Raw genomic sequence first — 13,703 nt, forward strand, 5'->3', positions numbered from 1 at the left:
TGGCAGTTGCTATTCTAACCCCATTATAGTGCCCTAGGGGGTGCCCTTCCAGGCAAAAACACAAAAAAGGGTCACTTTTACATTTTATTTACCAAATAGGGGCTGTTTTGCAATTATTTACCTAGGGGGTCTGTTTTTTTATTACAAAGCGCCCCCAGGAAGGCGCTTCCATGGAGCACGCGACACGTGGCACAGCGCGGCGCACGAGGCAGCAGCAGGGTAGCGCCCCTGACACGGGCACGTCTGGTAGTGCCCTGCCGCTGGGCGCGACTGGTAGTGCCCCTGACGCGGGCACGACCCAGGCGCCTATGTATTTTTTAAATATATTTTAATAAATTAAGCTGATTAACGATTAAATAATTTAATAAAATATTTGACATGTACATAATAAATAAATAGTTATCACTTAAGGTTTATAAAATACTTATGTCAACATTTAAAATTGATCACAAAAATTAAAATTGTTGATTTTTTAAAAGTAAAAAATAAAATATCTCCATTAAAAAATAATGGGACTAAAAGTACAAATATAAGAGAATAGAGGAACAAAAATTGTATTTTAACAAAATTAAACATTTAAATTAAAAAAAAAATACACGCCCCCTTCTCAGTTCCGTTGAGTCTGGGAGAAAATGTATTTTTTAGTGGGTCTAAATCTAATTTCTTTTTTTTTTTTAATGTTAAGAGACGTTTAAACTAAACCAACGTACTGAATCAATGTTTTATTATCAATTCAATGAGTCATCTGTCATATGCTATAAAGTTCCAAAAGATCATAACTTTTTTATTTTTTTTTTAAGAAACAAAAGATCATAACTTGGAAATTTCATATTTTATAAAGTTATAAAATTCATATTATACCATAGAAAACTTAATTAAATGACAATTTAATTGAGTTTCGTCGTAAATTAGAAAACTTAATTAAATGACAAATATTTTTTTAAATTATTTAATCGTTAATTAGCTTAATTTATTAAAATATATTTAAAAAATACACGCCTGGGTCGTGCCCGCGTCAGGGGCACTACCAGTCGCGCCCACGCGCTGGGCACTACCAGTCGCGCCCAGCAGCAGGGCGCTACCAGACACGCCCGCGTCAGGGGCGCTACCCTGCTGCTGTCTCGTGCGCCGCGCTGTGCCACGTGTCGCGTGCTCCATGGAAGCGCCTTCCTGGGGGCGCTTTGTAATAAAAAAACAGACCCCCCAGGTAAATAATTGCAAAACAGCTCCTATTTGGTAAATAAAATGTAAAAGTGACCCTTTTTGGTGTTTTTGCCGCCCTTCCACCCCTCCTTTTTTAAATTCACCAATAAAAGTTTTGTTAAACAGAAAATCATAAATAAACTCTTATATTTTATATTTTTTGTATTTGGATCCGCCACCGAACTCCATAGTATTCTATTCACATCCCCGCTTTTCCAAAAACAAGCAAAAAGACGTTTGTGCCCTCCATTTATTCCTTACACTCCCTTCCCGTTCCCATTTCAATGCAAGTTTGGTTGGATGTTCCAAGATTGATTGAGTTTACAATTTATTTTTATATATTTTTTCATGTTAAAAAAAATTTAAAATTAATTTTAGATTAAAAAGAGTTTAAGTAATTTTTACGTTAAATCTAACATAAAATAAAATATCTAACATAAATAATACCACTTCAAAATTAATTTTATAAATACTCACCAAACACACTCAATTGTAGATTTAACATAAAGGTGATTTCATCATATCAAAATACACAACAAAATTATGTACTTCATCTGTGAAACTCATCTCTTCTATTCTACTTTAATTGAAAATTTTATCTTATTTCTATTTTTTTCCCTCTAAACTAAACCCACTCTAAGAGAATAGATGATCATGACCTCCTAAACAAAACATTGACGGTTGTACAAGAAGGTGCGGCATCTGGGTGCACGACTGCACGTATCAAGGGACACAGATACGGTTGATTTTTGTACAAACTTGTTTTGTACTTTTAGGAATTTAGTATTTTATGTTGGATGTATGGTCTTTTTATGTATAGACTTTGTATCTAGTATTTTATGTTGTATGCATAAACTTTTTGATAAAATTGAAGACACAAAATTATAAACACTAAAAATAAAAAACTTAACAAAAATTAAAATTGAAAAAAATAAGAAGTTATAGAAAGAAAAATAAAATAATATATATATATATATATATATATATATATATAATTAAGTCAACCAACATAAATAATAACGACTTTTGTCTAAGATTTCAATCCTAATTAATCATTAGATATATGAAATAAATTATGTTAAACGAGATGTGTGCTCGAGACCCCAACAAAAACTAATCACCACTTTGAATAATAACTACTTCATATCTAACAGGATCATAATCAGAATATATATATATATATATATATATATATATATATATAATTAAGTTGAATAAAATTTATATATTAGAAGTGTGTAAACAAAATCAAAGCTGAGAAATTCATTTTATTATCCAAGTCATGTTACAAATTCATAATCATGTGTAAAGGCAAACAAAGAAGAAACGAACACACGAAGATACAAAAATTCACAATTATTATTTGACGAAAATTTATCAACATCTACACCTTCCGGAAACAATGCAGAACCCCCAAACCCAACAGAATCAATTAAATAGTGTAACAGAGCTTCCATTCCTCATCACAATGCAATGGTAAAATGCCAGAACCAATTTTGACAAAAAAGAACGGTAAAAAAATACAGATGATCAACAAGAATAGAATGAAATGAAGAAAACACCATTCATGACTGGGCGAGCTTCTTAACTACAATAGCCATATACTTGCCCTGATGCTCTGCAAGAGCCATCTCTGTTTCACTTGGCTCTCTTGTGCCGTCACCGGCAAACACTCCTGCACCATATGGAGTACCACCTCTAATGTCATCCATCTTGAACATTCCGGGTCCAAATGTATATCCAACAGGAACAAAAAGCATTCCATGATGCACCAGCTGAGTGATTGCCGTCCAACTGCAATAAAAACCACAAAACTAAGTTTTCGATATTGGTTTCCAAGCAGTATTGTCTAAGAGACCGTTCCAATTTCCATCATCAAGCGTAATATAAACTAAATAAGTCTTTGTTTCTGAACTGCAGACATGCACTTCTATAAATTACTCATTCAATTTTGGCTTATTTACTTGTCTGATATACATTATAGTTACTTTATCAACATAAAAGAACATCCCTTCAAAGGAGCGAAGATTCTGTCTTACAAAAAAATGTGGTTATCCCTTAACAAGCTCACTAGCTCAGCATATTATACCCTGAACTTTATATAACCATCTCTATATATAATCCAAGACATTGTAACTTAAAATTCACAAGGTTGGTAATCTAGATGCTATATGTATCAAACTCAAGAATACATTGGAATTATATAAATTACTCATTCAATTTTGGCTTATTTGCTTGTCTGATATACATTATGGTTACTTTATCAACATAAAAGAACATCCCTTCAAAGGAGCGAAGATTCTGTCTTACAAAAAAATGTGGTTATCCCTTAACAAGCTCACTAGCTCAGCATATTATACCCTGAACTTTATATAACCATCTCTATATATAATCCAAGACATTGTAACTTAAAATTCACAAGGTTGGTAATCTAGATGCTATATGTATCAAACTCAAGAATACATTGGAATTTTCTTTTTCTTAAATCACACAATTCATCAATTAAAGCAAGTGAAGCCAGAGATAACAGTCTGAAACACCCGAAGAAAGCTCTCTCTTAACATCAATTAAGACCAAAAATAATCAAATGCATAAAACTTGCATAGCTAATTGTATTATGGTCTATTAAGTAATTTGCTATGGCGTTTGCAAATGCTTCATTCATCTTGGAAATCAACATCCCAGGCAATCATATTAAGCAATAGCAATAAACATTAACACGCTTTCTCCCTCTTCAGTAAATAAAAACAACGACGCAGTATTTATCAACAATCAAATCAATGTGTGGGACATCAATTAAGAGCATGTGCGTTCAAAATGCATTGCACGAATTCCAAGTTAAATCTAATGGAATTCTAAAACAATGCAGAGAAAGAGATTCTACTAACACATTCGTACACACAATCTGTCAAATAAAGAACAATGCATGCCACCAATTAAAGTCCAAATTCAACCGACATTCACAAATCATAGAATCTAACAAGAAAGAAAAAAGAAAAAGAAATTTTACGCAGTAGTTTCTTGGCCTCCTCCTTGAGTTCCAGTGCTAACAAAGAACCCAGCGGGTTTCCCCGCAAGCTTCTGCTCCTTCCACAAATGCCCCGTGGAGTCAAAGAAAGCCTTCATTTGCGCCGCCATCGACCCGTACCTCGTCGGAAACCCGAACAAGACCCCATCGGCGGCAGTTAACTCCGCCGCCGTAATCTCCGGTATGGCGTCGTCCTTGGGCGGCGCCCTCATCTGATTCAGCACCTCAATCGGCAATGTCTCCGGAACCCTATACAGAACCCCTTCCACACCCTCCACACCGTCCACGCCTTTCTTCAACCTTTTTGCCAGCCCCTCCACGTGTCCGTACATCGAATAGAACACGACGAAGACCTTCAATCTCGCACCGCCCGGAAGCGACGACGACGACGACGCTGCTTCACGCGCTACTTGCGCTGGAGCGTCGGGTTTGCGGGCGTGGGCGTTATCCGGAGGCGAGATCGGCGGCGGCGTGGGAGCGGGAGCATCGTCGGCGACCGGCGGGGGCTTCTTCTTGCTGGGAACGCAGCCGCCTCCTTTCCCCATCAAGGGCAAATCGGGAATATGGAATAATAATTTTGGGAACGGAAAGAGAGAGGGAATGGAAGCATCCAAGTTCAGAATTTCAGTGGTGAGACTGAGAGAGAGAGAAAGAGTTCAGAGTTTGTTTTGAGTATCTTCGCATGATTGCTGATGTCACTCCTCGCTTCGTTCTAATACCCACTCCCTCCAACCTAATCAAAACGACGACGTCAATGCCTTCCTTTCTTGCATCCCACTCTCACACCATACATTATACCACAATCGCTTAACTTTATTTCTTTCCTTTGTCCCATGTGAAGTGGTGACATATTATTGATCTTTTTTTATTTATTTATTAAGGTTTAATGTTTAAAGATCAATTATTAATAAATTATATTTTTTAAGAATTTATTTAATATTAAATTATAAAATTTAGAGATTAATTTATTATTAGATTATTTGCAGAAAAGGAAAAGGAAAATAAACGAGTTCTCTTGTGTTGTGTGAGGCGATGCGTTGAGTTGTTTTAATTAACACTAAATGGTTATTATGGACGACGTGAGAATGGCAATTGTAACTGACGAATTTGAATGCCTACAAATCCTCCACTGAAGACAGTTTTGATTTTTGACAAATTCGCGTTAGTATGTTGAGATTTTTGTGCTTATACGTATGCTTCATTTACTATGCACCAACTTTTTCAATAATCTGTTGTTTTCAAAATATTATAGTATAATAGACTTGTAATTTTTTTCTTATTAGCTTCTAATCTAATCAACCTAGTTATATTAAACCTCTCTCTCTCTTGTAGTAGTCGAGTTAGGTAGTGTTTATCTTAGTGATAAATCTTAGTTTATTTATCTTTTCCATACAGTCAAAAACCAGTCATACTCGAAGTTGGAATACCTATTATATAAACGGTTGCCAATTTTTTTAATGAATATATTAAAATAGATCGAAAATTTAAATATAACGAGTGTTTAAAATTAAATAAGTTATTACCATTTGAAGGAGTGTATTTCCACAAGGATTGAAAAGAAAGATCATGTTAAAGGATATCAATAGTATGAAAAAAAAATTAATTAATTTTATTTAAATAGATTAAGTTCCTTCTTAATCACAATAGTTGAATAATGGAATGTTCTTAAGGTATGCTTCTAGTAAACTCTGGCGACTTCACACAAATTTTTAAGCGGTTATTCAACCCATCTCTTCTATTTGCTTGTTTAGGCATCCAACTTTCCACCTGGTGGATCAAATTCGACAGTTGGCTACATCTTGTCAGCAAGTTTTTAAGCATCACATTTGGAAGGAGACAAATTAGTGCAGTAATGTACTTGAAAAACATATATCAAGTTCTTTTTAAAAAAAAAAAAAGTGATACGATTTTTAATTTTGTGCCCGATTTCATAAGCCTTTTCTTTTTAGGTTGATTTTGCCATTATAGCTTTTCCTTCGAGGGATGTGGTTGTTTTTTCTTCTTGTTGCGCTTTGTGCTATTATTTTACAGACAATTTTTTTAAAAGTTCAAGACTTAGATCCCATTCTTTCATAATTGTTTGACATTCTATTTCTAATAGTTTTAGTTTTTTATCAAGTCAAATGGCTAGTGATAATATTACACATTAAGCTATTTGTTATTAATTGTTTGTAAGCGAATGTAAATGATACTGGTTTCCTAGAGAATTTTAATATATTGGTTTGAAGCTTTAGCTCATCTTTCACACACAAAAAATGTTTAATTAATCTTTATAAACTTTATGATAAATACTAATCAGTATACTTAGGACAATATTTTAAAAAGTGAAAATATTTTTTATTTTATTGAAATATATAAAAATATATCATCCTATCATTTTTAAATGGATATAATATCAATAAAAAGTTCCTTAGCAAGACTCAAACTTTATGTCACTCTATTAATTTTAAAATAGAAAACTTTGACCCCCAATCCTCTTTAAAATCGTACTCTTTTTTAAATAAAAAAAACGTACTCTTAAAAATATATTATTTATTAAGATTCATTTACTTTTCACTAAAGAATGAGGTATTTGTGACATCTCTTAGTTTTCATTTAAGAATAAGATATTTATCATTATTAATTATTTGCTTTAAGCTATAATTGGTGTATTTGAACAAAAACCAAATCTTCCTTGTAGGACTTACCTTCTTCTGAAAACTAAACAATGATTGACCATGGAAGTACCTTTTTTTGTTGTTGACAGAACCAGGGACGTACATTTAACGCCTATATGTACCAACTATATATAAACAGTCAAATCCAAATATTAATTGATGATTAAATAATCACTTAAAAACTTTGCATGAATGTATTCTTTAATCTTAATCATTCAATTAAGATTTGATAATTAATATTTACTATTTCCTTTTTTTATAATAAGTGTTGTCATGTGAGTAACTACACATATTGTTAATTAAGCATACCGTGTGACTTGATCCACGTTGAAATTTAGGTGGTAAAAAATTCAGACATAAAAATTGTCAAAATCTTATATTTTAGTGGACTTAATTGATATTAAATCAATTCATTTCACTATAGTAAATATAGATTTAAGTGTATATACATCTTTTTTTAATACACTTTGTTATAAGTAATTGTATGTTTGATTTTTATAATATTCAAAATTCTTTTGGGTCAATAATAATTACGTATTTTAAATAAAATTAATTTGACCTAATAGATTGAGAGACATCGATAATCTCTTATATAAGACTAAATAATAAAATTGCAAGACAAGGAAATAAAATAAATTAGTTTTTATTACAAATTAAAATCAACGCATCTCAACATTTATAAAAGTTAATAAAATAAGATGATTTTAGCCTATAAAAAAATTTAACTTATTTTACATTATTTTTTTTACAAAAAAAACGCATGATTTTTTTTTTTATCATCTAAACACAGTTTAATTCATATAGCTTTGCATAAATGTAAATGGTTCAACATTTTTCCTATACCGTATCCGCATGCATGCTTATTTCATCTATATTCTATATGAAATATATACTTGATTTACAGGATTAGTAATTGAATATTTTATTCTTTTAAAAAAATTATACAGAATGGTCTACTAGTCCATAAATAGACATTCAACTCGTAGATTTCACATGCTAACTTGTATAAGCCAGCAGGTAATACACCAAGACTTCACCTAATCTATCCCTTTGTGTGCTACGAGTTGAGTGAAATAGTTTCATCATTCAAAATATTTTAAATATACGTATCTACAAGCACATGAAGTATGACGATAAATACATTCTTCAAAATAAAAAATTGATGATAAACACATGTAAGAGTCACAAAGTCACAATATATATATTATTCTTAACAGTATTCTTTGATTAATTGAAGTTGATTCAGGCATGGAACTTAGCCAATAATTGAAGTTGAATTTGTAACAGCCGAACTGAGGCCCACAATTGGTTTTTTGGGGAAGGTCAGCCAGCAAAACTTATTTTCTCTGGCAGGGCCTGGTAGTCTGGTACCCATTTTAGGTCTGTCAAGGCCCAAATACGAAATAACAACAGAGCTAATGTAGTCATTCAGTATAAAATATAAATATCAGACCGAAAAAAATTGTTGGCATATATATTTATACCCCCAACCAGCACTTAAATATAATAATAATCAGTTCTGACGAAAAACCTGAACACTAGAAAAATGTATTCAATTTCTGTGAATAATTTTCATAAAGTAATTTATCTAATTTGTGGATGAAGAAAAATTAAACCATATCCTTTTTAATGAACGGAAAGGGATGATAAAATGAGGTCAATTCTTCGGATTCATCTATAAACTTTATTAAAATGAACTGGGTTAAATTATATGATTTAATTTTTCATCTCGTATAATTCAACTCACATAATCCACTAACTTGGCAGGCTAAGGATCGAGTTGGTCTGAATTGATTAGTTGAATTGAGTTTGTTTTTGTTGGATTTTTTAATAGATTATTTGGTTAAATATTATTTTGTTGGGCACGACTTTTGTAGATATATATATATATATATATATATATATATATATATATATATATATATATATATATATTTTGATTGTTGATCAATTTTCTTATTGGGGTTGCTTGCTTTATTTATACTCACTTTAGATTATATAGATTAAAAAAAAAGTTGTTGTAACTATAAAAAAACCAAAAGAGTAATTAAAATTTTTTATTTAATATATTTACAAAATGTATTTTATAGTAAAAAAGGTTTCTAAAAATATTTCGTGAGAAACTAATTTTAAATATATCATATGTTTTGGGAGGAAAATGATATGAAAGTAAAGATAAAATTTGTGCCGCACATAAAGAGTATATATAACATTTTTTCTTTTTGTTATTATAATATTAGTGTGAAATATTTATTCATTTTTTTAATAATTAATTTTTATTGAAAAATATGATTGGATCACTTTTAGAGAAATTTTAGAGAAATCTATTGTTACAACTACATTTTTTTTCACCCACAAATATTCTTGTCTAAGGAGACGATGGAATCCATTCCAACAACCTATTTATAACGGTATATACATTGCATCCATTTTCTATTTTATTTTTAAGTGCGGGATGGGTTGTGCAATTCGTGTGCCAAAGTCTCCTACCACACAGCAAATCTGTTTATAGAGACTAAATAAGAAAACCACTGTTACGTAGTACGTACCATTAAGCTACGTACAGATCATTGTGATTAAACAACATGTGAACAATTAACCCGCGCATGCATATATGAACTTCCTTCACATTTTTTATTCTACCTCCATTGTCAACCCACAACGTTGATAGTTATGAACCATGCGATTGCACTTGCACCCCACCAGCCATCATTATGGATAACCCTCGTGGAATTACCACCTTCAATTCATACACCCCCAACTTGTACACGTGCTCTTCCTTCATTCCTTTACTAGAGACCTATTTAAAGCTGCGGTACCTCCATTCCTGCATTTGTTGCATGCGGTCGTTGCTACATTTATAACAAATGCACATGCCACCACCCCCTTGTCAGCTCCCCAAAGCTTCTTAATGTTTTCACAGATATATATGTTAAAGGAATTACTACGTTAACATTATATTGGGGCTACATTTGTAATTTACTTCCACCGTTGGATCTATATTTTTGCAAAATCCATAGTTAAAATGCATCCATATGCACCCAAACTATGAAGAAGTTAGCATAATACAATCAGTGGGGATTGATTTTTATCGTCGCCAAAATTATTTGATGGTTTTTTTTTTGTGTGTGTGGGGATTGATTTACATAATTTAGAAACATTGTATTTGGGCCCTAATTACTTGCTTATTTTTGGTACGACTATATCATAACGCTGTGACCTTATCCTACGTTGTCTGATCCCCTATATATTAGTTATTACCCTATCCGTTTCAAAGTCTCACCTTCACGTATTTCCTTAAAAAGTCTGCATATATAGAATATATGTCCACATGCATGTGTTCCACGCATTGCACTAAACAGAGGAAAAGTCTTACATGACTTGCTCTGTTACCGTGGCGTACATAGGTTCTTAGTTTCCTTCTTTTTGTGTGTGTGTGTGGGGGTGGTTTCTAGTCAAAGAAGTAAAGAGTTTTTATTTTGCTAATTGCATGCATGTGTTCCTTATTTATGATTTCTTAACCATAAAAAACCATGAAGGATATAAAAATTATACTTGCATCGTCATGTCGTCGCTGATCCCGATTTAATTTTATACTAGTTAGCCAGTCCAAATTTACCTCTAAAGTTCCTATGGAAGTCAATTAAGCACACTATATATGTAGTTCATTCACATAGAACTAGAACCGTTTAATATATTGTTTCAATTCAAGGCTTCAAGCTAGTAACACCGGGTCATTGGCTAAGAGAGAAGAAAGGACAAAAAGTTGGGAGTTCAATATTAATATTCTAACAACTAATATTAACCTATTAAAAAACACATTGGGTCGCTGGTCCACATACTATATATCCAAGAACCCGAGCCACAACAAAACAAAAGAGCCATAACGTGAGCACAAGGACCACGAAACATTGCGATGCATCACGCAAAGCTAAAATAAAATAGTACAAGAAAGAAGGGGTGAGAAGTCTTGTTTAATTAGTTGTCTTGGGATCAAAGGACACCTGAGAAATCAATCAAAGTATTGATCTTCTTTAGCCCCGAGATTCCATATCTGTTGGATGGACAATCGGCTATTTTTTGTGCCCAACGCATGTCCCATATATAGCATCGTCTTTTAATTAATTCTTTATTTTTTGGACTAGTTTTAAATTGCAGTCCGCAAAGACAATTACAACAAAAACATCAAAATATTTTAACATTTCACAATCACATAATACGATTGCAATTGCGGTCACATTAATTTTCTCATATTTGAATGCAATGTAAAGATTTTTTGGTTCACTATGATGATAATAACAATTTAAAGACATGGTTATGATGAAAGCATGGTGGATTAGATAACAACAACATCAGTGGCAACCATGTGCTTAACCCAGTGGTAGTTTACAGAATGAAATTAAAGACAGCCAGCTTGGAATCCCTTAAAGGGTGTGAAATCAATTGGAATCGAAGGACGAAGAAACGCCACATCCCCACTAGTCCACCTGCCAGGTTTCGTACGTTTGCTCCTTCTTTAGTCGCAATTAATTAAGGGACTAATTAAAAAAGTTAAATAATCAAGTGATAGCTAGCTAGAATCTTTGATTATTATATATACAACTCTCTCGAAGATACTGACTTAGCTGTGTGGAGATTTCTTGCTTTTAAGTATAGGGAATAATTCAGCCTTTATGTTTGCATGTGTGTGTTTCATAGTTAAATGTGTAGCTTTTTTAGGAAAGCGACTAGCTAGGGCTTTTGCCTTCCAATTGAAAGCCCGGCCCTTAATTTCTTTTCCTTTCTTTTTCTTCTAGTATTTGACTATACTACCTTACCTTTGCATCTTTCACCAATGGGGGTGGGTTTAGTTGATTGCGATTTGCGATTTACTTTCTCTAACACAAAGGCACGCGCTGACATAAACATTTGTTTGGTCGTGAACCAATGACACTGCTTAGGTTCATGCGTTAAGGGGGTGATTGGCTCTGTTGCGTGTCACTGTATGAGCCACTGTCCCTTAATTAATGTTGAAGTTAGAGCTCGATTAACCTAAGTCATAAGTAACCGAAAACTAGATAATGGCCCAAATTATGGCATAATTCAGGGGTTGTTGAAAACTAGGTCTATAGCTAAAAAACTTTTAATAAAAGAATGATAGAAGGAAACTCGTTCAATTGCACAAACCATGCCTGGAGTAAAAAAAAAAAAAAAAAGATACCTACTGACATTAAATTAAGCACGTATTTAGAGGCTAAAACGTGAAATGGATTAGTCTGGAAGGAGGGAAACATGGAAGTCTACTGTGTGTGGCGCATACAACACAAACAAAATTGACCGCGTGGATGATAACATTGTTCACATGCATATATCCTTGTCATAATATCATTATTCATATGTGTGTGCATGATGGGGAGGCATAAAGAGGAACAACAGGTTCCATATATATGTGACTATGTGTTTGATAACACGTTGAAATTAAATGAGAACATATTAATTAATTAATTACGGCTTGAGAGTTGGGAGGTTCCTGATGATTAGAAATATAATATACTACTATCAGTTACGTGCAAGCATGGTGGTGATTGAGGGACCAAATGACGTGTTTTTTTGGCTCAATAGTATTAATTTCTATAAGAATTGTGATGTGTATTGATCACTCAAAAGGTGGTATAGACTAAGTGTTAATAAAATGTTGCCCGCAAAAATTGTTACACATATATGGGTCATATGTTTGAGGTTTATATCTAGGATATCTGATTTGTCCATGCATGCTAAAACAAAAAAATTCATTAAAGCGGGACCACTATAATACTGAATCGTGTTTCTTTACGAAAAGAAAGAGGTGGGAAATTAAACAGATGGGGACTAACTCATTATTATTAGATTTAATTTGTTCAGATCCGGGGTGCATCCAAATATGCTTTAATTTAAGTGACTTTAAGCATATATGATATTCCATAATCAAGGGAATGCACTTTGATTAGCCAGGGTGTGTGACTGAAAATCTTGATTAGGATACCACATCTCCAAACTAATTGAAAGTAGGGAGATGGGAAGCAAGGGTTGTAGGTGTCGGGATAAACATGACACCCACTTGTTTAAGCCCCTTTTTTTTTATTTTAAGTTGATTGAGTAGTTTAGTTAAAGTCAAAATTATTAGACTGAGAAAACAACTCAAAAGCATAACCAAGGGAATTGAATCCCGTCCGTGCCACGCGCATATTCTTTGGCCTATATTATCCATATTCTTTAATTAAACAAATGCCAAATTAATTAATCACAAAATCAACTTGATCTGCCTTGAAGAATATAATATATAAATAACTTAGGAGCGAATCTCTCCGTCTCTCTCTCTTTGTTTCCTTTTTTCACTGCTGACCATGCTCTATGCACCTTCATCCTTATCCTTTATTACGACCTTTATATCTTTACTTTAAATCCAGTTATAAACTCTCTAGTAAACTTGAGGAAGCATCCTTCCTGCTTTGCAATCTCACCTTATCTTATTTTACTCAAAACAAATATGTCTATTGTACCCACCATTACAATAATCCCAACTTTCCCCCTCACAAATGGAAAAATGACAAAACACATCCGCTACACTCACTTTTGGCGTGAAAACGATATGAGCTAGCTTCAGGATATAATAACAATAATGTAAAAAAATTAAACAACCATTCCAATCAGTGCTCCATGGCTCCTGACACTGTTGACGAATTCCTCATACACTTTCTAGCTTTCAGGACATGGTTCATTGAATCCACCCTAGTTAACGAGGTGGGTTATTTTTTCGCTAGGTTTTGACAAGAAGCATTTGTCTTTCCTTTGTATAG

The 13,703-nt window shown here is 33.0% G+C and overlaps 1 protein-coding gene across 1 annotated transcript; it reads right to left on the reverse strand.

Annotated features, from left to right (window-relative positions):
- Nucleotides 1–2,442: 2,442 nt before the first annotated feature.
- On the reverse strand, nt 2,443–5,011 carry LOC114377372 (probable NAD(P)H dehydrogenase (quinone) FQR1-like 2). The gene is made up of 2 exons (XM_028335848.1): nt 4,214–5,011; nt 2,443–2,997 (listed from the first exon to the last, which is right to left on the reverse strand). The coding sequence occupies exons 1-2, from the start codon at nt 4,774–4,776 to the stop codon at nt 2,769–2,771; spliced, it is 792 nt and encodes a 263-aa protein (XP_028191649.1). The 5' UTR covers nt 4,777–5,011; the 3' UTR covers nt 2,443–2,768.
- Nucleotides 5,012–13,703: the final 8,692 nt, after the last annotated feature.

Source organism: Glycine soja, chromosome 11, assembly GCF_004193775.1.
Source record: "Glycine soja cultivar W05 chromosome 11, ASM419377v2, whole genome shotgun sequence".
NCBI classification, from domain to species: domain Eukaryota; kingdom Viridiplantae; phylum Streptophyta; class Magnoliopsida; order Fabales; family Fabaceae; genus Glycine; species Glycine soja.